The 26,404-nt window shown below is 39.9% G+C and overlaps 1 protein-coding gene across 2 annotated transcripts in view; it reads left to right on the top strand.

The window, feature by feature from the left end:
* Positions 1-26,404, top strand: part of CCAR1 (cell division cycle and apoptosis regulator 1) — a 50,737-nt gene that overhangs the window by 4,249 nt on the left and 20,084 nt on the right. For both annotated transcript variants that reach the window (XM_072628771.1, XM_072628772.1), the window contains exons 3-10: positions 12,828-13,000; positions 13,399-13,443; positions 14,475-14,507; positions 15,828-16,021; positions 18,999-19,113; positions 19,201-19,393; positions 21,437-21,566; positions 21,697-21,858. In XM_072628771.1, the coding sequence (XP_072484872.1) occupies positions 12,828-13,000; positions 13,399-13,443; positions 14,475-14,507; positions 15,828-16,021; positions 18,999-19,113; positions 19,201-19,393; positions 21,437-21,566; positions 21,697-21,858 (1,045 nt within the window). The remainder of the gene's footprint in view (positions 1-12,827; positions 13,001-13,398; positions 13,444-14,474; positions 14,508-15,827; positions 16,022-18,998; positions 19,114-19,200; positions 19,394-21,436; positions 21,567-21,696; positions 21,859-26,404) is intronic.

Genomic DNA, 26,404 nt, shown 5'->3' with positions numbered 1-26,404 from the left:
CTTTGCTCAGAGAATTCACATTCTAATGGGGGAATCAGCATACAAACATCTTTGTACAGACAAAGTATACATGGCATAAAACCAGGGGGGTCTCAGAGGGAAGGTGCTGAGATTAATGAGGGAAAGGGAATGGCTTCCAATAAATGGTGGTACTTAAAGGAAGCAAGGGAACCTCAGAGGTGAAGATGAGAAAGAAGAACATTACTGACAGCCAGTAAAAGTACCACCAGTCAGCAGGTGGCAAGTCCTGTTTGGGCAACAGCCAGGAGGCCACAGACTGGAAACAGATGATTTTATATTTAATCCCGGAAGTGATAGGGAGCTGCTGGAGATGATCAGATTTGGGGGTGGAGAATGCATTTTAAGATCAATTTGCCCAGCTGATTGGAGGGAGGAAACATTTGAGGAGGGGAGACCAATCAGAAGTCTATTGTATTTTGACATGGGCCTGTACCAGGGTTGTGGCTGTGTAGGAGGAGAGAAAGGGATATATCCAAGGGATGGGACAACTGGACGAAGGTTGAAACAACAAGAGTTGATATCTGATTGGAAAATGGGGGGGGGGGTGAGAGTGAGGAGTTGGAATGGCACCTAGGGTTCAGGCCTAGGGAAATCAGGGAACCATGATGCCCTTAACAATAATAGGAAAGCTAGGAAGAGGAAGAGAGTTTGGGGGGGAAATAATGAGTTCAGTTTTGGACATTTGCATTTGGGCTGTCTATGGCATATCCAGTTTGAGACATTCATTAGACCCTTGAAGATTTGATACTGGGAGTTTAGGGCTGGAGAAGTAGATTGGAGAGTCAGCATAGAGATGGTCATTGAATCCATGGGAGCTTAGGAGATCATTGAGTGAGGTAGAATAGTGGGAGAGGAGGAGAGAGCCCAGGACAGAACACTGCCCTGTGGGACACTCGTGGTTAGAGGCTTGACCTGGATTTGTATCCAGCAAAGGAGACTGAAGAAGAAATAAGGCGAGTAAGTAGTAGGGGAACCAGGAGAGAGTGGTGTCCTGAAAAGCTTGAGAAAAGATCCAGAAAATAACATTAGGTTTGGCAGTTAAGAGATCATTTGTGCCTTTGGAGAGAGCAGTTTCAGTTGAATGATGAGGTTGGAAGCCATGCAGTGTTTAGAGTAGGGGGAAAGGAGGTTAAAGCCTCTGTTGGTGAGATTGGTAGGAGAAGGTCTGGACCTGGGATTTCATCCATGAAGAAACTACCTCCGCTGGTGCAGAGTATTACCTTCTCTCCAGCATAGAGTCTTAGAGAGTGGCTGTAAGTAGCCTTGGGAGGAGATAACTTGCCTCTAGTCACACCACCTGCATGTGGATGAAGGCTGAATTGGTTCTGAGGCCAGGCTTCCTCTTAAGGTTCAATTGGGATTGAAAATAATTTTAAAGTTGTTTTTTTTCTCTTCCTTCTCTTTTGTGCTTTATGTTCAGTCTGTTACCACGTTTTGCCTTTTATCTGAAACATGTCTACCTCACTCCTTGGAAAAGTGTAGTGCTGTGAAAATAGTTTTTTTGCCATCAAAGAGCTGAGTGTGATTCCTGGCTCAACACTAATTATGTGTATCTGGGTGACCAAGGATAAGTCACATTACTTTCCAGGAACAATTGAGTGGGAGTAGTAATTCCCAAGTATAGCTGAGGTATTAACATATGTGTCAAACCTTATAAATGGCACCTGTGGTCAACCATGTCTTTTCTCGACCTGCTGTCAGTGCCCTTAGCTTTGCCTTTATCACCTCACACTTGTTTTTCATGAGTTTCCTAGGTAATTTCCTTTTATTTTCATCTAGCCCCCCTTTCAATGATAATGCTGCAGACCCTTCTTCAAAGCTTTCATCGGCTGTCCCTGTTTAAGAGGCTTTACTGGCTTTCTTGTGTTTCCTGTGTAAAGTCCAGACTCTTCTGTCTCAATCTCATGACTTCCATATCCTGTCTCCATCCTGTTGGTCCATTGTGACTCTCTCCAGGACACATCTACATTACATCTAAGACAGGTTGACCGTGTTGTACATTACTGCACTATTCTGAGTTTTCTTTGACTTCAGACATTTCCTTTGAGGAAAAAGGAGTTAGGGAAAGGGACACTTTCTTCAAAACACCTTTCTCTGTATTTCTTCCTTGGCAAGATACCTATTTTTGTGGCTTTAGTTATCACCTGTCTGTGCATGAATAACACATACCCACTCCCCCCACCCAAAGTAGATGGCACTGTTCCTGAACCTTTCATCTTCGATCTCTCCTCCCTTTCATAGCCAAATTCTTTTAAAAAAAAAAAAAAAGATTTTCTAAACTTACTCCCTCGATTTCAGGCCATTCACCAGTCCTCTCTTCTTCATCTCATCATTCATATATCTTTCCCCAATATTTCCTCCTTCACCCCCCATCTCACACAAAGATGTGGCCATTCTCACCAAGGCAGATACTTCTGCAAATAAATGCCCCATCCCATTCCATCTTCTCTGATAGATTGTCTCTTTAATTTTCAGTCTCTCCTTGTACACTGGCTCTCTCCTTATTGGTCTACAAACTCACCTGTTGTCTCCTGTGTCTTTTTTTCATCCAGGTAATCAGGGTTAAAATTATTTTCAATCCCAATTGAACCTTAAGAGGAAGCCTGGCCTCAGAACCATGCTCAGGATCACTGCTAGTAGATGGCAAGTGTCTGAGGCTGAATTTGTTTGTTTTTTTTTTTAATTTAATTTTATTATTATTATTTTTTAATGTTTTACAATCACTGCCATAAAATTAAGATTTTATCCCCCCCCCCGCACCTACCTCCCGCTACCCCGCTCCCTCCCCACGACCACATACAATTCTGTATAGGTTCTACATATACTTTCCTGTTGAGTACATATTCACTATAGTCATGCTATGTAGTCGAACTAAAATAAATGGAAGAAATCATATAACAAATCCAAACATGATACACAAAAACACACACACACAAACATGATCTGCTACATTCTGTGAATGACTTCCATATTTCTTTCTCTGAGTGTGGAACACATTTTGCCTTAGAAAACCACCATTGGGATTTTTTTTTTAAATAAATTCTTGCATTATTACGAAATTCCAAGTCTACCAGAAAAAACTCTCACACACTGTGGTCGTTGCTGTGCACAAAGTTCTCCTGGTTCTGCTTCTTTCACTCAGCATCAGATCATATAAGTCCTTCCAGGCCCCTCTGAAGTCTTCTTGTTCATCATTTCTTATGGCACAATAGTACTCCATTACATTCATATACCATAATTTATTCAGCCATTCCCCAATTGATGGACATCCCCTTGACTTCAGTTTTTGGCAACTACAAAGAGTGCTGCTATAAATATTTTTGTACATGTGGGACCCTTTCCCATTTTTATGATCTCTTGGGGATGCAGTCCTAGTAGCAATATTGCTGGGTCAAAGGGTATGCACATTTTTGTAGCCCTTTGGGCATAGTTCCAAATTGCTGTCCAGAATGGTTGGATGAGCTCACAGCTCCACCAACAATGAATTAGTGTTCCAACTCTCCCACATCCTGAGGCTGAATTTGAATTCAAGTCCTCCTGACTCCAGGGCTGGTGCTCTATCCATGGTGCCACCTAGCTGCCCCTCCTATGTCTTTAAAAACATTCATTTGATTCTACCATCTCTGCTAGCTTTCATCTTCTGTCTTGCCTCTCTTTTGTAAAACTAACTCCTACAATCAGTCCTCCACTTCCTCTCCTTTCATTCACTTCTCGCCTCTTTGCAGTTGACTTCAAACCTCATCACTCACTAAAACTGCTTTCTCCAAAATTACCAGTAATTTCTTAAACAATCTGTTGCCTTTTCTCAGTCTTCATCCTCGACCTCTGCAGCATTTGATACTGTTTACCAGCTACTTAAATATTGCCTCTTCCTATGCTCTCTTCTCCTTTCTCCACTCATGTTCCCTTCTCTCTGTTCTGATTCATCATTCAGCACTTGCTATCTGATTGTGGTTGTTCCCTAAGACTGTCTTTGGTCCTCTCCTAGTCTCTCTTTACAGCATCTGATTCATTGATCCCATCAGCTCCCCAAAATTTAATTATTATCTTTGGGAGTAGCTCCCACATCTGTGTAGCCACCCCTAAGCTCATCACTTAGTGGACATTTCACACCTCATGTTCTGTAGATATCTCCAACTCAGCATGTCCAAACCTTCACCCCCGATTCACCCCTCTTGCACATAACCATATTTCTGCCGGGAGTATCACCATCCAGATTTGCAGCATTAGTGTTACCTTAAACTCCCCACTAATCCCCCCTCCCACATACACTTGGTTCTCAGCATCTCAGTTCTGCCGTTACATCTCTGCCATCCGTCCCGTGCTTGATACTCTCATGGTCACCATCCTAGTATAGGCCCTTACCCCCTCTTAACTGCACATCTCTCCTTCCTCAGTCCCTCCACACAGCCGCCAACATAATAGCACAAGTCTAATTATGTCGTTCTCCTCCTCTGCCAACTTCAGGGACTCCCTACCTACTGCTCCTTTGCTTAGTGCTCAGGCTCTTCACCACCTGTCTCCATCCTGCTTTCCAGCCTTGATTATCTGTTACTTCACTTTGCACATCCTGCAGCCCTTCTGGCTTATGCTTGTACATAGCTCCTGTCTCCTGCCCTGTGCCTAGAATGCCCGTTAATGCCTGTTGTCCCCAAACTACTTTGTATTTCTTTTACATATGTTCTGCAGATAATTGTAGAAGTCTGTGGGTCTCTCCCTCCTTTGATTGTGGGCTCCTTGAGGAGAGGGGCTATTTTATTTTGGTCTTGTGGTTACATTGCCTGGCGCTCAACCAATTCTTAATGATTGGCTTTTTGACTCATTGAATTCTGTTTGCTTCATTCTGTTTTTTAGGTTGTCAACTGTATGGGCATTGCTGTCTAATCTATTTTTTCTTCTAGGAGTTTGGGTTTCACTTTTTTGTTCTTGTTTGAGTATGTTTCGTATATCCATTCTTAGAAGTCTTTTGGACAATCTGTTCTTTTTTCTAACATTTTAGTTGTGATTATTTCAGAGTTGATGCCTTCCTGTGATTTTATCTTGAGACACTTTTCACCCCTGATATTTCTTTACTGGAGTGGCTTTGTTTGTTTGCTTATGTCTACTGCCTTGGTTCTTCAGTTAGGACTTTGTCCCAGGGCCAGGCTGTGAACCTTCCTGTACTGTTGCATGGGCTGGGTAAGTCCACGTATGGTTTCTCGGTGAATTCCTACAGTTGAACAATATTGTACCCAACCTAGATTCTGCTTCTGCTATAGCTTCGGCTTTGTCGCCTTGTAGTTTGTTGGTGGGAAACTGCCACGATCCAGATTCTACTCTCCTCCATGGACCTTGCCTGGGGCTAACTGAACATAACATTGGTACCACACTCTACCCACTGCCAGTCTGTAGCTTCCATCTAGATCATGGGACTTCCAAACAAGTTGTATTGGCAGTCATTTATCAGGGATCCTTCACCCAGCATTTGGACTCTGGTTCTAACTCATACTCTGTCGGCTTCAGTCTAGTCTCTTTAAAGAATTTCCTGACACATGTCTGATGGCTTCTGCCAGGTTTCCCTTTGCAGTCACCTACCTGGAGAGCCTTCCCTGTAGGCTGTGGTTTGGGAATTCACCCCTGGAACCACCTTACCAGAGTTGGGTCTGGTTTTAGGTTGACATACCAGCGTGTCCCCAGACCTTCAAGCAAGCTGTCCTTGGCCCAGTTTCCTTTCTCCTGTCTCCTCTTGTAATACCTGGACTACTGAAGCAGCCCTTGCTTCCATTTCATTTCCTTGTGCCACCCTTTATGGGATGGAGGAGCTCTTTGGTTTTAAAGTTTTATTGGTGTTCTTTGTGTGGGTGTTCATTCTTAATAGGGCTCCCACAGGCAAACTGGACCTGCCCAGAACCTTGCGCTAGTCTTCTATCAAAGCCCTGCCTGAGGGCCATCTCCTGCTGATTCCCTGGTTTTTCTACTCAGATGGTGGTAGATAGTCTTTTTAAGACCACCCTGTGCAGCACAAATAGGTACTTATTAAGGGTGAAGTAAATTGGCTGAATTCTCCCTCTGATCCTCTGGAGCACTTTGAATTCTCTTGTGGTTCCTGTCATACTGTTTGAAGGCAGCTCTCTTACTCATCTTTGTGTTCCCATCAAGGTTTAGCATAGAAACCTGCCACTTTATAGACTTGTAGCAAATGAATTCCTGATCCCCTTTATGTCTCCTTTGTTTATACACTTTTGCCCTTTTCCCCAGCCTAGAATGCTGCTAATCTCTACACATGCAGGTTTTACTCATCTTGCAAGGCCCATGGAGTCTGGACTTGATTCCTGAAGCACCAGGAAGGCACCAAGAGAGAAGTAGTTAAGACTTGTGCTTTTCTTGGAAAGTCAGTTCATTCACTTAGAAGTTGGAATGAAGGGAAGGGACAGACTGAAGACACCAAGTGGCAGGAGAGTACAGTGGGTAGACCACCAGCTGGACCTGGAGTCAGGAAGGCCTCTAACTATGTGACCTTGGACAAGTCACTTAACCCCTTTCAGCTTCAGTTTCCTCATTTGTAAAATGAAGATCTACCTCACAGTGTTGTTGAGGATCAAGTGAGAAAATATATATGTAGAGTGCTTTGCAATCCCTAAAACATTGTATGAATGCTGGCAATAGAAAGATGGTAGTTGACATAGACCAGGTGAGAGATACACATTTCCATGTAGAGTTAGAAATTACAGATTGTTCTGTGACAAGGTGATCCTATGTCATTAGATTGCTAAACCTACTATGATGTAGATGATTTGGGAATTGTAGCGGAATTGTTCTTCCTAGTTGTCAGTACCTACTGAAAGGGAAAGAGTGACTGTTTTGACTAATTTTTTTCCTTTTTTTTTTTTTTTTCACTTTGACTTCTGAGTCTCAGGCCAGGGGGGTCTGGTAGGGAAGAAGGAAGTTTCTTTTCTTCTTCTTGACCCTCAAGGTTATCTCCGTTAAACTTCTTTATTCTCTTTCTACCTTTTTTCTTCCTCAATTTATAAGCCCAGAAGTTATCTAACTTGCCTAGGTTAAAAAGTATCTAATTTCTCAGCCCCCACCTTTTCTCTGGTTCCAGTCTGGAAGAGTGGTGTTTTCTAGGTCTTCAGAAAAATGTTAACGTATACAGGCATACCTTGGAGATATTGCAGGTTTGATTGCAGACTATCACAATAAAGTGAGTCACAGAATTTTTGATTTCCTAGTGCATATAAAAGTTATGTTTACACCATATTGTGGAGCCTGTTAAATGTAGAGTAGTATTATGTCTAAAAACTCAGTGTATATATCTTAAAAAATGACTATTGCTAAAAAATGCTAGCCATTGTCTGAGCCTTTAGAGATTTGTAATCTTTTTGTTGGTAATGGGTTTTGTCTTGATGTTGCCTACTGCTGACTGATCAGGGTTGGGGTTGTTGAAGGCTGGTGCTGCGGCTATGACAGTTTCTTAAGACAACAATGCAGTTTGCCTCATTGATTGACTCTTCCTTTCTTGAAAGATTTCTGGGTAGCGTTTTGATGCTCTTTGAGAGCATTCTGCCCACAGTACAACTTCTTTCAGAATTGGAGTCAGTTCTCTCAAACCCTGCCACTGCTTTGCCAAGTAATTTTATGTAATATTCTTCAGTATTGTTGTGTCTCAGAGAATAGGGAGGCCCAAGGAAAGGAAGAAAGGGGCGGGGGGGGGAACGGCTGGTTGGTGGAGCAGTCAGAACACATATAACATTTATCAGTTGAAGTTTGCGGTCTTATATGAATGTGATTTGTGGCGCCCCAAAACAATTATGAGAGTAATATCAAAGCTCACTTATCACAGGTCACCATAACAGATATAAAAATAATGGAAAAGTGTGAAATGTTGTGAGAATTGTCAGAATGTGACACAGAGACCTGATGTGAGCACACATGCTGTTAGAAAAATGGTGCAATAAAACAAGGTGTACCTGTACAAAATACAATTATACTTATATTTCTCTGGCCTCCAATTGACACAGTAACTCCTAATCTACAAAAATTTGGCAAGAGAAGAAACTACTGGCACGTAAGGTTTTAGACTGGAATGAGCTATTGAATCGTTGGCATTGCCACTTAGGAATACATCACCAAACCCTAGAAGATGTGATATTAAAGACATTCTTTTTGTTTCTTGTTTAAATCCGTGTCACTGACTGTTTCCATTGGTTGTATTCATGGCCTCAGACTCTGGCCATGATTTCTTGATTATGGGGAAAAGAGACTGTGTTGTGTGTTTGCTCATGACCTCAGATCCTTAGGGCAGTGGTAAACTCAAAAAGTCTTTTTTTAAAGAAATTCCTCTGCTTTCCTATGGGCTCTTCTGATTAGGCTAATGATATGTGGACTTTCTTGTGCAGGGAAAAGGTCTGAATATTGACTTAGAAAACCACATGAACTATACTGTGTTGTATTTTTATTTATCTTGATAAATATTTCCCAATTATATTTTAATCTGGTTAGACTCAAGAGTGCTGTCAGCCTGCAGTGCTTGCATGTTTTAACAGCCCTGCTCTTGTGTATCTGTCACTGTAGTGTGGAAAATACTTTCAGTGCAGATCATGATCTATGTACAGCTTTTCTTATAAAAGGCCTTTGACAAATCTTCATAAAATTTACTCAGTGCTTACTAGAGAAGCCTTCTCCTGGTTCCTTTAATATCTTTAAGATACCAAGTAGTACTTGGACTGTTCATTTTTTGTGTCTTGCTTCATGATTGCCCTCCTTCCTTTTTTGGTCCTAAAAATCCTTTGTAATGTCTTTTTTGTCATTTATCATATGCAAATCATTATTGGTCATATGTTTTACCTGTGTCCACCTACCATATGCCTTTCTACTGACCTTTGAGTCATTGAGGTTGTGGAATTTGCTAAGATTGAAGATAATGATTATTTTATTTAATTATTTTGAGATTTTAGTTACTGGCAATAAAGAAACCCATCCTTCAGACAGATCATCACCCTAGTTTTTACAAAATAAAGCACTCAGGTACACAAGCAGTAGATGTTACATTAGGCAGATTGGATCATGCCCTTTACTTAAAGATTGCTTCTCCTTTTGTGTTTGCCTGTTACACTAGTTTTGAATATTTACTAATAAATTTGAGTGCACAGCCCAGCATAACTTTTTATGGACAAATATGAAACAGTTGTAATTTAATAGAATATGTTCTTGAATGCAGATCATAGATCATGTCGGTAACTATTGTTAATAGGATATTACTGACCCAGTCTCCAACCTGAGAAAGATAAAACAGCAGACCAGACACAAAATACCAGTAATCAGGTAGCCTTTTAATTAATTAGTTTCATTATGAGGAACAGGTTTGCAAATTGGGAATTCTCCTAAACAGAATTCTACCTTGCTGAAGTGAAGACAGAGATTTTATTGAACGGCACAATGGGAAGAGAGGGGGAAGGTGAATTACAAACAGCCCAGGGCCATCGTGGTTTCCGATGACCAGCCCATAGGTGGAAGACAATACAATAATTCTGGAGTCCTTTGGGAGCAATATTATTTTGCTTTGGGGATAACTTTGGGGTTCGTTACTTGGTGGGTCACAAGAATACAGTTCTGTGATGGGAGCAGGCTCTATAGTCTTTGATCCACTTCACTTCAGGTACACAGGCACAAGATTACCGTGATTGTGAGCATTGCCAGGGTTTGATTGATCATTTCAAGATGTATTGTGAGTCTGACTCACGAGAGCAAATATGAAAAATCTAATCTATTAATATATTCATTATACATATTATATTAATTATTATAAAAATCATAATTCCTTTCACACTTACGAGGCATCACTGGTTCATGTGTGAGGCCCTGACACACTCTCTCTTCATTTGATTGCATTTCTCTTTGACATAAGCATAGGGCTTCTAGGAATTTTGTGTGTAACAGACAAATGGAGAAAATACAGCAGTAGAAATGAAGTTCAAAAAAAGGTATCTTACTCCAGCATTCAATTTACTGTGATCATCTCATCCATATGCTTATTCGTTTCAACCTATTTGTCTTCCTCCCACTGATGCAAAGCACAAGTCATCCATGCCTGTCTGTTTTATAGACATATGTCCACGTCCTCCCATAGTTCAGCACAGTGGTCCACCCAACAAGTCAGGAGCCTTTTTTGCTTTCTCTTGACTCTTGAAGGACATCAGTGGAGTGCAGGGGCTGTCCATAAGTTGTTCACACCATGTAACCAGTTTTCATTTATAGCATGAATGTCAAGTTTGATACGATATGTCTTCTGTAATTGAACAAGAGCCTTGTACTTAGAGTGCTTGCTGATGGCCAAGGTCTAAAACAGTGGTGTCAAACCCACCTGGAACAGGGCCACTAAACTGTACATAAAGTTCCCTACAGGTTACCCATTGATTTAGAAGACAACACATTTTATATATTTCTTTTTTTATTAATGCATCAATAGATTATAATCAAATAGGAACTACATTTTTTGAATATTTAATTTTTTCCCCAATTACATGTAAAAACAATTTTTAACATTTATTTTTTTAAATTTTGAATTCTAAATTCTTTCCTTTTTTCTCTCTGTGCCCCCCCTCCCTGAGATGGTAAGCAATTTGGTATAGGTTATACATCATGTGCAATCATGTGAAACATAAAGGAACTACATTTTAATCAGGTCCAGGTCACACTTGGGAGTCTTTTGGGCCACATGTTTGACACACTTCTAGCCTAAAAACCATGTTGTTCTTAATACACTCTGCCCTCTTTCCCATCACTTGGGAACTGTAGTGGAAAGGGGACAAACAGGATACTTGAGGCTCTCGACATGGTTCCTCAGTCCCTTTTCTACCTTATTACAGGTTTCTCCCCTTCACACTCTCTCTCTACTTTATCCAAATTGGCCTCTTCTTAGCTGTTGCTATCACATGACATTCTGTCTCATGCCTTGGTGCCATTGCACATCACCCTGGCTGTCCCCTGTGCCTGGAGCACATGGTCCCCAATTAGAACCCTGAATCCTTGGTTTCCTTTGAGACTCAACTCAGTCACCATCTCTTGCATGAAACTCTTCCTGGTCCCCTTGGTGTTACTAGTACCCTCCTCCCCAGCATTATCTTTATTGGCTTTATATATCCTTGTATGTGTCCCTTCTTTTCACCCAATAGGATGTAACCTCTTCGAGAGCATTGTTTTTTGTCCTTGCATTCTCAGGGCTTTCACAGTGCCTGGCTTGGTTAATAGTGCTTGTTGAATGATTGGTTGGATAATATTTGAGTGCCAAGTTGTGCCTCCTGGCCCCCTTACACTGGCCTTTTCTTGAGCCTTATGGGAGACGTAGACATTCTATCCTAAGCTGACATCCACTTCTTTCTTAGGGTGAAAGCAGAATGAGGTGAAAATGGACAGTGAAATCAAAGTTTAAAAGCCCTTGCATTCTCACAGTCTTGGGCTGGTTTTGTCTTGTATTCTCCCTTAGCTCCTGTTTTTAACCCTTTTGTCCAAAAAATAAAATTAAAATTCCCTCCAAATATTTCTGCTCTGAAGCGCAACAATAAGCCATCTTAAAAATTCTTTTTATCTTTCATTCCACATCAAAGAGGTCAGTTGGAATTTATGAACATTTCAAATAGGATTTGCTCACTTTCTGACATAAAAAGACAGTATCTTCAGCAACCATAGTAAGCTTTATAAATTTATAACCAGTTTTCAAAGATCTGGTGATCCTGATCTCAGAAGAATTCTTAGATTGTGGAACTTCTTGAATGATCTGTGTTTGCATTCTATATAAAATATCATCACATGATGTATGTCCTCTGGGACCATCACCATGGTAGTTGTGAAATATTTCATGTCTTATATCCTTTAAGCTGATTACTTCATTTATCAGTTGTATGCACTTAATAGCCTTGCACAAAATTTTACATTGCTTTGTAATAACCTTTTTTTTGTTCTTAATTGACCCTACCTGCTACCTTTTTATTTCAAGACAGACAATCTCTGATTTTAACATCCCCTAACATTATAAATATTAAATACATAAATCTATCATTCTAACTGGAAAATCAGCAAAATAAAAAAACAAAGCTCTAGACCAGGGGTGGGGAACCTGTGACCTGGAGGCCACATGTGGCCTTCTGGGTCCTCAAGTACAACTCTTTGACTGAATCCAAACTTCACAAAAAAAATCCCACCCCTGCAGACATGAGGTAATTCATTTTACTTCTCATTCTTCCTATAATAGAGCACTAAAATCTCTGAATTTTGTTATTTTAAGTTACCGTATTGATATACATATTTTACACTCATGTTGTACTTGTCATAAGTAAAATAGAAATAGTTAAGAATTTTCTTTTGTGTAAGTGGAAGGCTTTTTTTCAGTAGTGCTTCCAGACCATAGTAGATTAAAAGTGTTTGAAGATTTAAGCAGTAAGTAAAAACAGTATAGACTTTCTTTTTCACGTTCTTTCCTTGCAACAAATGTCATTTCAGGCATTTGGCCTGAGTTATGGAGCTATATGAGTTAGGGGTTGATTGTGGGACATCTTAATTTCAATGGACTTGAATCATCCATGTCTTGGTTTAATACAAAGTAGTTCATTCAAAATCTTTGGAAACCTTGAAGTACTGTTTGAATCCCTTAAGTTCAGCTTTTAGTTTACCACTTCATGATATGTAGCCATGAGCCCTAGCAGCCACCATCCCCCACACTTACAATCATCTGAGACTTTACAGTTTACAGAATCCCTCACTACAATTGAACCCCCTTGTAAAGTTCCTAAAAAGAGTCTAAATCATCCAACTTCATTTTGTTTTCTTAGCTGCTTTGGGAGTTCAGCAGCCGTCACTACTTGGAGCATCCCCTACCATCTACACTCAACAGACGGCCCTGGCAGCAGCGGGCCTTACTACACCAACTCCCGCCAACTATCAGCTCACTCAGACTGCAGCCTTGCAGCAACAAGCAGCAGCTGCTGCCGCAGCCTTGCAGCAGGTACCTCTTCAGCAGTTAATGTAGTTGGTTTAGAATGTAAAATGCCCTGTTGAGTCTCCAGAGAAAATCTGAGCGATGAAAGAGGAGGTATTTACACATTCGGACACGGTTTTAATGTTCTTAGATGGGTCTAGATCACATGTGTGGTAATTTAAATAAAATTTAGAAATGAGTTTTTAACAAAATGATGTTTTGGTTATTCAAGCCCACATGGAAGATCCTTGATACATCATCAGTCACCATTTTCTCCATTTTAGCATAGTGAGGTTTAACTATTTACAGTTTCTTTAAATGTAATTCTTACTGTATATGAAGTTTGGGTAGAGTCTCCTCAAAGTTAATTAAACTTCTGGATGCTACTTTGAACAATGTTGTTTGTTTTTCATTCTTTTTTCCAGCAATATTCACAACCTCAACAGGCCCTGTATAGTGTGCAGCAACAGGTTTGTTCCTTTTTTCTTACTTAAAAATATACATACTTGACTTCTTAAAGATAGCTATTGTACTTTGAAAATTTATATGTTACCATTTTAATTTACACTTGTCACCTTAGAAATCACTTAACCTTTCTGGGGTTACCTGTAAAATGAAGCAGTTGAACTAGATGTCTTCTCTTGACTTTTTCCGTGGTCCTAAGTGTTTGGAACTCTTGGGAATGATTACAGGATGGGGTGTGAACAAAAGATATTAAAAGGTAATGTTAAAGGGAAATTTTATTATTTTGATCCACTGAAATTATGGACCAGATTAACTGTCAAACTAAAGTAAGATTTATTATGGGAAATATCCATGGACAAATTTCAGTAGTTAGAAATAAACAAAATTTGATGCTTAGTATACGTTCCACCTGTGTTTCTAGTTAAATTCAGGGGTGCAAACCATTTCTACAAAGAGACTGTAACTACCCTGTCCTGAGTTCATTTCCTGTTTGTAGTGGGTGAGTGCCAGCCTCTGTTCCACAGCCATGTGCCTTGTTCTTGTCCTAGCAGCTCTAAACTGATGCATAGTTCTCCACCATTCTGGCATAGTCTGTACTTTAGTGTTTTCATTGTACAGGCAAAGTAACCGGTCAGAGCTCTCAGGGGCTAAACTTTCACAAACAATGGAATGAATAAAGTTTGCAAAATACTTAACATAAATCTCATTGGAGACTCATGACAGCGCCTTATTTATCGTGCCCAGATGAGGAAACACTCAGCAGTGGTGCTAAGGGGCTGATTTAGTCAGTGGTATTGAGTGAAAACGGCAAAAGGGGTGTGTGTGGGTAGGTATGTGCACATATGTAATAGTTTATAATAAGCAATTTGGATTGTTTGTGACTAGAGTGGAAATGAAAATTTAGTCTTGGATGAAGTTTTTGCCATTTAAAAAGTACACATATGTATAATTATTGCTGACATTTGATGTATCTATTTGCCACTATACATATATGTTGTAGCTATGTGATTCACTCACCTTTTCCTCCTATTTTCAGTTGCAGCAACCTCAGCAGACCTTGTTGACACAGGTTAGTTTGGTTTCATTCTTCCTTTATTCAGAGGTCAAGATGATAAATAGATTAGCCTTTCTTTTCATTTCATACTTAAACAAATAGATGATGGTTAATGTCCATTATACTAAAAAAAAGAAATATGTCATCTCATTACTTAATATTTTTTGGTCATAAAAATCTTTTTAGTCTAATTCTAACAATAAGAAAAGGACTTAAATTGATTTCATTTTTGCATAGAGATTCTGACATTGTCTTTTAAGCTTATCTATGTATTATATTTTCGTTTTCAATGGATTTCTTTTGGACAGGTAGTTGAGATGTAATAGATTGCATTCATAGTTTATATGTCAGTTATCTTTTAAAGGGATGCAAGTTGAAAACCCAATAATATTGAATGTAGAGTTAACATGTAATAGAGAAGCTTCATTTTCTTTACATGCTCAGGCTGCCTAGAATTGAGATGATTCCAGATTAAAGGGCAAAAATCAAATAACATATTACTTTGACAAGTGAACTTTGATACCCCCATTTCCAACAGACTCATAAACTTTATTTCCCAGTGCATGATAGTCCCAGTGGAAGTGACCTTTCACATATGCCTTCCCTGCCCCTTTACTGCCTCCAGCTTAAATCTCTTTACTTTACCTTCTTTTGCAGGTCATGGGGAATATTTTAGGGCTTTCAGTCTTCATCTGGTGGAGATTACAAATGTAGCAGTGTGGTACCAGACTAGAAATTGTCCTCTCGTCCAAAGAGATGCATTCCCTGGGGCTTGTCTCCACATAAAACCACAATTGCCCTAAGTTGGGAGATGGGGAATAGCTGTATTTGGGAACTTCATTGCATTTCTTGATGTCTTGCTTCTTCATGCTGAGTGTTGCTCTTCATTCCCAGTTCTAACACTCCTTCAGAGTTAATCTAGCTCCTCTGGTTATTTCCCATTTCACTTAATTTTTTGGAAGAATTGATTCAGACCATCCCCAGGCTTCCTCCTTTGCTGGTGGTTCTTTCAGCTTTTGTGACTTCTGAAACAGGAGTGGTCTGGAGCAGGCTGACCCTTAATCCTTCCAGTTCAGTTAAGGAGAAGGGGATTGAGGGAAGGACATTGGGGATGGAAAGTACTTTTCAAAACTTCTTTTTTGTTTATTTCTAAATAAATCCCTACAATTTTTACTCCGTCTCATACTAAATAGGCTGTGTCAATGTATTTACTCCATCTTGAAGTACCAGACAGAGCACAGTGCATCTCCCATGTGCACTTTGCACCACATCCTCTCTAAGAGGCCAAACAAGGCATGTCCTAAACATTTACTTTGGGGGTCTCTTTGTTTCTAGCCAGCTGTTGCCTTGCCAACAAGCCTGAGTCTGTCCACTCCTCAGCCAGCAGCACAAATTACTGTCTCCTATCCAACGCCACGGTCAAGTCAGCAGCAAACTCAGCCTCAGAAGCAGCGAGTTTTCACTGGAGTTGTTACAAAACTACATGATACCTTCGGATTTGTGGATGAGGATGTATTTTTTCAGCTGAGGTAAGATGGGTTCTTGCATGGCTATGAGTAAATGTTTTTCACAAACACTAAAACCAGGGTTTTGGAGTGCATTAAAGGACCAAGCTAACTCAATTGATCAAGGCATTTTTTTTTTCTATATCAGTAGGGCAAAGAAAGGAAAGATAGCAGGAAAAAAATTTTTTTAATGTATAGTGAAATTATAATTTTTGTGTGTCAGTTGACATGCCTGGTGCTTTGGTGTTAACTATGGTAGATGAAGCATTCTTCTTTTTTTTAGTATTGCTTATCTATAATAATTTACTAATAATGTTATTTCTATTTTGATATTAGCTCTATATAGTTCTTAGAAGGTCTTTCCGTATATTATCTCACTTGATTCTCACAACCCTGTGAGGTAGGTTCTGTTATCCCCATTTTACATATGAGGAAACTGAGGCAGAGAGCAGTTAAGTAACTTGTTCAGGTTCACACAGCTAGTAAATGTTGGAGGCAGAAGTAGAACTCAGATCTTCCTGACCCTAAGTCTGTCTATGTACTGGTTACTCTGCTAAATAGGATAAAAGAAAGGCTAAACAATCCCTGCTAGTAGGGAGTTTACAATCTAAGGGAGGAGACTTCTTGTAAACAACTATGCATACGTATATACAGAAAAAATTAGAATCAGCAGAGGGAAGACACTAGCATTAAGGGGAACCAGGATAGGCTTCTCATGAAAGGTTGGGTTTTTATTGGGGCAGCTAGGTGGTGCAGTGGACAGAGCATCAGTGCAGGAGTCAGTAGGACCTGAGTTTAAATCTCACCTCAGACACTTGGCATGCACTAGCTGTGTGACCTTGGGCAAGTAACTTAGCTTCAATTGCCTCATCCTGGGTCGTCTCCAGTCATCCTGATGAATATCTGGTCACTGGATTCAGATGGCTCTAGAGGAGAAGTGAAGCTGGTGACTTGCATAGCCCTCCCTCACTCAAAACAAAGTCAAGTGCAAGTCATGTCATTATTTCTCTGATGGCATGGTCTTCTTTGGCAACGAAGGACGAGCACACAAATAGGGTTTTTATTTGGGACTTGAGGGAAAGTAGGAGATGGAGATGAGACAGGAGGGCTGTGCAAGCATTAGGGAAGCCAGTAAAAATGCTGGATCTGAGACATGGAGAACTTGCACAAGGAACAACAGAGAAATCAGTGTTGCTGTAGCATGAGATATATATATATATCTAGATAGATAGATAGATAGATAGATAGATAGATAGATAGATATAGATATACATAAGTAAGGTGTGCGAAGTCTAGGAAGGTAGTGGGGAGCCAGATCTCAAAGGGCTTTTGATACCAAGCAGGATTTTGTATTTGACCCTGGAGGCAATAGAGAGTCCTGGAGTTTGAATGGTGACTGAAGGACTGGCATGTGGAGAGACTGGAGGCAGGCCAACCCCCTCCTCCAAATCAGGCTATTGCAGTAATCCAGGTGTTGAGGTGATGAGGGCCTGTACTAGGGTGGGGGCTGTCAGAGGAGAGAAGGGGGTGTGTTTGAGAGATGATGAAGAGGGGGAATCAGCTTTGGCAGCAGCGAGAGATAGTGAGGAAGCCAGGATGACTCGGAGGTTGTGAACCTGGGAAACCAGAAGGATGGTGGCACCCGTAATAAGGAAGGGGAAGGGAAGTTAGGAGGAAAACGAATGAGTTTTGTTTTAAACACGTTGAGTTAAAGATGTTTGGTGATCATTCAATTCCAGATGTCTGGAAGGCAGCTGGAGATAGGAGAGTAGCAATCACTCTCCGTTGTGCCACCTCCTGAATTGGACTTGTGCCCATAAACCTTAATAATGGTAGAAGAGTTCATTTCATTCAGCCAACACTGAGTAAGCATCTACGTTTTAACAAGCCTTATATTCAACACTAGGGCTACAAGGGCAAAGCAAATAGGTCCCTGACCTGAAGGAGTTTACTTTCTGCTGGGGGAATGAACAGAAAATAGGTGTAAAATAATTTTGTAAAATATAGTGAAACTAGCATAGATCAGCTAGAGATTAGAAGAGGAGAGAGAACAGTCAGGAATAGGCACAGCTTGTGCAAAGGTATGGAGCTGGAAGATGGATTGTTCTATATAGTAGGCTTTTTAGTATGGAACATAGAGTGTAGTAAGGGGAGGAATACAGTAATCTTAAAAAGTTAAACTGGATCCAGACACTTTAAAAGTGTCTAAGTAAATGTTCAACAAGCTTGTTGACTCACCTCTAGTAAATTACCAGTATTACACTCTTCAGTAGTTAATTGACATTTTTAACCATATTACTGGACTGACATGCAGTGAGATTAGGAAGTAAAAATATCAAATCTTTAGTTTAGCAAATCAGAATAAGGTGAAAATGCAATAAAATATCAAACAACTCATGTCACAGTGATGGATTTGTGACCTTAGAACAGCCGTAAATTGGTCATTCAGTCTGTCTTTGTGAGTTGGATAATAAGGTTGTATTTGCTTTTACAGGAGATAATTGCATGTGAGAAGCAGGGGAGAGAGCTTCCTCTGGGTCTTTTTGTTGGTTTTCAGTCAGCCTCACCACAACTCAGAGTGCCCCCTCCTGCTGCCATTCCTTTCTCATCTCTTTTAAGAGCAAAAACACAAATATAAGGGGATAGACTGAAAAGACGATGCCCTTCAGGGTATGATGAGGATTATTGTAGGAGTCCAAAATCAGAGATGCTGCTTTACCTATAACCACCTTCTACATCAGACCTAAGTCTTTTGCATTCATGAAATTTCAGTGTCCTGTCTTAGAAGGAATGTGTAGAGCATGGGCTGCTCCATGGTACTTAGGTCCAGAGCTCACGCTCCTCAGCATTGACAGAGGGAGTTTCCTCATCAGGAGAGCCTCTTGCTTGAGACATCACGAGTCCAGGAGGATATAAAAGCGATAGACTGCCTCCAGCTCTTGGCCCTGCTTTTAGGGAATGGCTTTCTAGTTGGAGGTTTCAGCTTGCTTTCTGTTTGCAGCGCTGTGAAAGGGAAGACCCCCCAAGTGGGCGACAGAGTATTGGTGGAAGCCACCTACAACCCCAGCATGCCTTTTAAATGGAATGCACAAAGAATTCAGACCTTGCCAAATCAGGTACGTGCATGTGAACTGCAAAAGGACAGTCGAGACTCTGTGATGGAAATCTCCTACCTCCTAAGGGCTTCTTCTTCCTTTTTTTAGAATCAGTCTCAGACCCAGCCTTTATTGAAGACACCTCCAGCTGTGCTCCAGCCACTTGCCCAGCAGACTGCGTTTGGTGTTCAGGCTCAGCCTCAACCCCAGTCGTTGTTGCAGGCACAGATTTCAGCTGCATCAATTACACCTCTGCTTCAGACTCAGCCACAGCCTTTATTACAGCAGCCACAACAGAAAGGTATCATATTAAAGAGATCTATGTCTTCTTGGGGGATGGTTCAGATAAATAACATTATTTAAAGATCCAACACCAGAAATGTGCAGGTAATTGCAAAAGGAGAGGGAACTTTCACGTTGGGTTTGAACAAAGAGTTAAGTGTAGAGGAAATAGAAAGACAGTCTTTTTTTCCTTAAATTTTTTTCACTCTTCCATAAATCCCAACCAGGCTTCAAAACCGACTGCTTCTTGAACCGAAATGATTTCATGGTGTAGACCATGAATTATTTTGATTTGCCTTTCCTAACGGACATTTCCTTATTTAATGTTTGGCCTGTCAGTTTATGCTGATTTAAATGAGATTGTATCCAAGTGTGCTTTAAGGGTGTGATTTAAGGTATGTAGTTGTGCTTACTATTTACTTTTGCTCTTTCTGTGATTTAACATTTAAATAGACAGAGATAGAATGTTTAATCAGTAAGATCTGTGCCTTTAGAAGCCAGAGCACCACTTTATCATTCCAGCTTCTGAATTAGTTCTCCTCTGGTCATTGGGCTTTGCCCCTTAAGTTGCAATATGATAATTATGACTTACATTTCCCAAAGGTTTAGACCATTTTTTCCCCATATTAAAATTTTTCTATTTGAAGTCTTTGAAAATTTCTGTTTTTGAAGATGGTCATTTGAAACTTGCAACTTATTTTCCCATAAAAATGGTATTTTATGGCAATAGTTTCCACTTGGTCTATAGACATACATATAACCCATCAAATATATGAATTGTAGAATGGTTTTTTAATGTTTTAATGAGGAAATGAGTCCCAAATTTCAGTTAGGAATTCAGTCCTAATCTCTACAAGATAGTCTGCTTTTCCCTGGGCAAGAAGGGAGTGTGCTCCTGTTTCACTGAGGAGTTAGTGGGTACTTTAGGTGGGAGGTAGAGGTACTCTGGAAGGGGAGGCTGTGATGTCTCTCTCTTGCACCCAGATAGTTGAGTCCTTGGGTCATTCATATTTGAGGGTAAATTGGAGCTTCCTTGCACTCATATTTGAAGATGGCTCTGATGAAGAAATTAACATTCCATATAAAAACCGAAGCCACCAATTCTCTCTTACTTGTGTTCTTAATCAAAAACCACTTGAGATCCTAGCAATAGTTTGTCATTTGAATGTTCTTGTGAGGTTGGTGTTAACTAACTTTTTCAGGTCTCTGTATAAGTTTTGTTTCACTACAGCCTACATACTAGAGAGGTATAATTCAACTTAACAGTATATACAGCATTCTGGAATTTATTATACCTATCATAGACCAGTTTCAAAAAGGCCTCACTCTGATCAGGTCTGGCAAGTTTACCACATATCTTGAACCACTAGGAAGGATCGTGTTGAATGCTTTTTACCAAATCCTCACTGAGATCTCTGCTTTTCCTTGTTCATTCATATCTTGAAATTGCAAAATTTTGATGCTCTTGATTCTTCCTAGTTCTACTCTGATTGAGAATTGAAGATTGCAAACCAACTTGTATCTAGGGTTTTCAAATGTCAGATACATTCATCTCTTCTTTTAATAATTTGAGCAAGTTTTTATTTCAGCCCTGAACAGATAGTGCAAACATTTCAAGGCCAATAAATTTTGCCTGTTACTGTTTGGCCTGTGCTATTAATTGGAAAAATTTGAAATCTCTCTGGCCTTTGAAGAGGGATTGTCTTTGTTTTTGTGATTTTATTTGAGTTGTGAAAGTCACATTTTCTACATCCACAGTTCATGTCTACATTGTAACAAAAGCATTTCTTGTTTGAATAGTGTTTGGTTTTTGCTTGAAATAGATTTTTTTATGGCTATTTCTAAGATAATCCTGTTATTCACCAATCTATGAAGAATATCATCAAGAAAGTATTTAGTGTTTGATAATATCAAATTATATGCTGATGATGCCTTTCTTTTTACCCATTTAGCAATTCATAATTCTGCATATATGTAGGCAACTATATATATAAAATTGAGCTAGGTGATGGTTTTGTAATTTGTAAAAATATATCCTAAAGTATGTCTGTATCTCTTTAAGCTGGTTTGTTACAGCCCCCTGTCCGTATAGTTTCACAGCCACAACCAGCACGAAGGTTAGATCCACCGTCCAGATTTTCAGGGAGAAATGACAGAGGGGACCCAGTTCCTAACAGAAAAGATGACAGAAGGTATGGTGTTTCAGGAACTGTGGCAGGGACTCTTGGTTGTTGCTTTTTTGACCTGTTAAAATATTTTTCTTTAAAGATTTATTCTCTTACGCTAGAAACAAAAGTAATTTTTATCAAACTTTCCTTTAAGTCGTGAAAGGGAGAGAGAGAGACGTAGATCTCGGGAAAGATCACCTCAGAGGAAACGTTCCAGGGAAAGATCTCCCCGAAGAGAGAGGGAACGATCACCTCGAAGACCCCGGCGTGTTGTTCCTCGTTACACTGTTCAGTTTTCAAAGTTTTCGCTAGATTGGTAGGTTCTTACTGGTTTTTTCTTTTTGTTATTGGTCTTTTCAACATTGAATTATTTAAAATCATTGTTATGATATCCCCTAGTTGTAATTTGCCAGAATTTGCATGCTAAGATCATTTTAAAATTTAATTTGGTTGTCTAAAGTACAGTGCTATTATAATTTATCAAAAAACTGACCATATGACATAAGCTTGTTACTTCTGCAGCATCTGTCCTCTAAAGACCAACTACTGAATAATGTGCTATTGATTCAGAAAATAGTGGTGTTGATTTTTCTGAGTAATTCTTATGTGTAAAAGTTTGCTGCCTTTTTTTTTTTTCTGTAGCCATTGGGAGCTTTATTGATGCAAAAGCAGTGGGCCTGAGATTTAGCCAGGAGCTAAACACAGGCAGTGATATAGGAAAAGGACTAAACTCACATAGGATGAATTTAGGGTTTCCTTAAAGGGATTGGAGACCTAGGATAAATCTTGCAAGATAAAGGCACAGGGTGAGGACTATGAATGACACTAGATAAGGAAGTCCCATTCCCTAGGATGAGGGTTGGGGACCGGGAATTGTATGATAAGGAGAAGTTTTGTGGTAAGGGGAGACTAGGGCACCTTCAGGTTAGAAAATAAACCAGGGACTTAACAAAGTCTACCCTTAATATTGTATTCACATCATTTCCCCACTCAACCACGAGGTAGGAAAATTCTTTTGGGGGAAAAGAGGCAAAGGTCATTGTCTTCAGTAGCTGCTTCCTACTGAACAGGAGTGAAGAGTCTGCTTCAGGGTCCAGAATAGGCTGATGGGTGGTGATCAGTGTGGAGTGCAGAATTGCAGTGCCATCTGAGTCCACGGTAGAGAGAGGCAAGCCACTCAGGGTCATCAAGGGAAGGGGTTGGTATCCTAAAAGTTGTCAAAATTTTAAATAAATGAGGAGGCTTCTCGATAAGAACAGAAAGAAAAAGATTTATTACAATTCTGGAGAAAGGGACATCCTTCCACCAGGTCGGGGAACCTGATGGAAGGAGGCCAAAAGTTTGCTTCTTAAAGTTAGACCCTGTGTTGTTTGTGACATTATGATGAAGGGCAAGGCAGGGCTTAGGGAAGCCTGGACCTAGTGGGCAGGAACCTCACGGCAGAGGGCAGAGGCCCTGGGGGTTAAAAGTTCAACAGGAAACCCTGTACTTCATCAGAACCATTGCTACAAGAAGACTTGATGCTTACTGTAAAAGCTCTGTGAGGGTGAGCAGGGACAGATAGTACTCCAGGGCTTTGTGGGAGGCCTAGCAACCCTGACGTAGCCTGAATATGTCAGTGGTCAGCACACTTTGTATGAGGAAGCATGGAGCACATTTTAAAGATATTTTCATTAAAAATAATTAAATTAAAAGTTCTGAAGCTTAAATAGAAGGTAAAACTTCAGTCACCTTGGAAGTTCATTTATGGATTGCATCATTTTTTATGGTTCCAGGTAGTGAAGCTTTACTGGAATCATCCTGATATTAAAAGAAAAGCACTTAAAAGTCAAAACCCTTGCGTGTAGGAGGATTTTCCTTCTACTTCTTCTAGTATATTCAGTTGCCTCATTCTACCTTATTTTCAGGGGAATTTATGCACTGAGAGAAATAGTTCTTAAAAATTAACTTGCTTAATCATTTTGTGTTAGTTTTTTGCCCTTACACTCATTCTTAATTTACGTTTGTTCTGTTGATGTCTTTTTGCTTACAACCACATTTACACATAGGTGACATATCAAAACACTTGACTGTTGAGAAGTCCTCCAGCTGCAGAAGTGTTACAAGGGTCACCCCTCTTTAGGCATAAAGTGAACTGTAGGGACAAGGTGAAAGCAAGAAGATGGAACTTGTCAGCTTTTAGTCTCATTGCTTTGCTCTTGGAGAATGATAGCATTTCCTAAGAATTTTCTGAAATGTGAATTCCCAGATTACAATACACAAAGTTTAAAATGTACATAAGAAAACATTCCAAACCCAGGCATATGTGCATATACACACATACACACTTTTCCAGTCCCCTACCTCTCTGTTAGTACTAAACACTGTACATTAGACTGAGTTGAAATTTATATGCTTTTAGGGAGAGAGTAAATGGAAGGAGGAGATGCCTTTTATACATGTCATATTACTTTATACCAGGCAATATTTTACTCAAAAGGAAGATAGAATTCTTGAGAATATTTTGTGTTTTTCCTCATTGCAGAATTTAAAATGAGAAAGATTTTGGAAACTATCAGGTCCATCTTGTGCCTGAATGTGACTCCCATGTCCATTATACAGACAATTCTCAGAAATATCCAGTCCTGGTCTCTTGCCTGAGTCTAGTCCTGCATCACTAACTGCATTTTTGGACATTGCAAACTGGATATCAGCACATCCAAAACAACTCCATGCGCACAACCCTCCCCCCCAACTCAATAATCACAGTCCTCAGCTTTCTGCTCCCCACTCAAATTCACTCCACATCTCAGTCTGCTGCTGGATTTTGTTTTTGCCTTTCCTCCCACCCCTCCACTGCCTTCATTCAGGGCCTCCCTGCCTCTTCCAGATTTCCTGATTTCCTCCCAGTCTAACCCATCCTCCACTGAGCTGCCAAAGATGAGCTGCCAAAGATTTGCTTTGAGTGACCACGTCACTTCCCTCAAAATTTGTGTGGCTCCCTCTTAATTTCCTGGATCAGATATCAACTTTGGCCTTTTAAAAAACTGATTTACAGCTTTACCTCTTTCTGCCTTTCTAGTCTTCTGCTTCACACCCTCATGCCCTCTGCAGTACACCTACGTTGTCTTCCTCACTGTTGCTGTTCATAACACAGCACACTCATTTCTTGACATTGTCCTTGTGCCCCCTTCTCCCTTCTGCCTCCTTATTTCTCTGCCTTCCCTCAAAACATGGCTTAAGCTTACCTGTGACAAGAGGTATGTCTTAGGCCCCTTAGCTGCCACAGCTCTGTCGTGATCTCCCCATCCTGTGTGTGTATCTGCCTCCCCCTTTCTATACACATATACACATATTTAAAAAAAAAATTGTATAAAAACCCCAAACTTGTATGGATACAATTACTCCTTTATTGTCTTCACCATTAGAATGTGATCTTCTTGAGGGCTGGGGTGCATTTTTTGTCATTACTTTAACATTCACCATAGTGCCTGTCACATACTAAGCTCTTAGTAAATGTTTGTTGATTGACTGGACATCTAACTTTTGCCAGACTTCTAACTCACTCCCTTTCTCCTTTAAGAAATATTAAAATTATAAGTTGCTATTTTTCTCAATTTGATTTCTAGAATTTCTTTTATTGCATAATAGTTAACACTCAGCCCCACCCTCAACAGAAGGAACAGCCCCAGATAGTCTGAACTATTCATAGCAGCTCTTTGTGTGGCAACAGAAAATAAAATAAAGTAAAGATGCATCACTTAAGAAATGGCTGAATAACTTGTGGCTTATAAATGTCAATTAATCTTCATTTATTTGGTGTGTTTTGTAAGAAACGAAATATATGGGGCATTCAAAGAAGCATGAGGAGACTTGTATGAGCTGTAGTGTTGAATGAACTAAGCAGAACTAGGAGAACTGTATATACCGTGACTATATGAAATTAACACTGAAAAGCTACTGAACTCTGTCAGAAATCCGCCTTCCTGCCTCCTTACCCCCTCACACACCTTTCCATTGAGAAAAAGCAAAACAAACCATGGTAACAAAGCAGATATTTCTTCCTCTGCACCCCGATTGCATCCTTCCCATCTCTGTCGGGAGAGGCCAGCCTGAGCTCTGTGCAGTAGTGTTTTGTCATTCATCTGTGAACTTGAATTAATTTTCCTGATGAACAGATGTTGAAATGCACCTTCCTCTTCTCAGTAGCAGGGTGGGGACTTTGAGCACAGCATGAGTGGCTGTTGCTTTTGCTAAACCAATCTTTGGGTTCGATAGTGACAGGACAAGTCAATGATTGGTGGAAAAATAAAAGGCATTGACAAGTCTTAAATAGCTGACCTGATCCATGAATATCTGTTTCTTCACGTTTATTACTCTTGCCCTTAGTTCTATATTTTTTTATAACTACAAAATCCATTTCCTCTTTTATAATTCTTTGCCATCCTGTGATCCTCATTTCTCCTGGAAAGCACCTTCATTCTTTATTTTCTATTGCTTTCTAGAAAGCAAGTTTGGTCAAAAATATTTCCCAGTAGAGTCTATGGTGCTGATATGGGAACTTATAAGGTCTCTGCTGGTACAGGGGAAAAGCAGGACTTTCTCATCCATTGTGATTTTTTTCAAATATAGCCCACTTTGAAGACTGTTTTTATCTCTTCTATTTAGTATCATAATATATATTCACTGTCCATTGATTTCAAGTTCATTAGAGGAGTTGAGGTATGGCTATTTGGCTCTGGAATGGATTGTTGTACTTAATTATTTGAATATGAATATGTCTGATTTTTTGAGAATTTGCTGCAGACTAAAGGCTGCATTTGGTTATGTAATAATCCAATTGAGGACCCAGGAATGGGACTGAGCACTTCTTCCACTTACTC

This window comes from Notamacropus eugenii, chromosome 1 (genome assembly GCF_028372415.1).
Source record: "Notamacropus eugenii isolate mMacEug1 chromosome 1, mMacEug1.pri_v2, whole genome shotgun sequence".
NCBI lineage: Eukaryota > Metazoa > Chordata > Mammalia > Diprotodontia > Macropodidae > Notamacropus > Notamacropus eugenii.
Note: the sequence above shows the minus strand (reverse complement) of the source record. Positions and strands in the feature narration are given on the sequence as shown.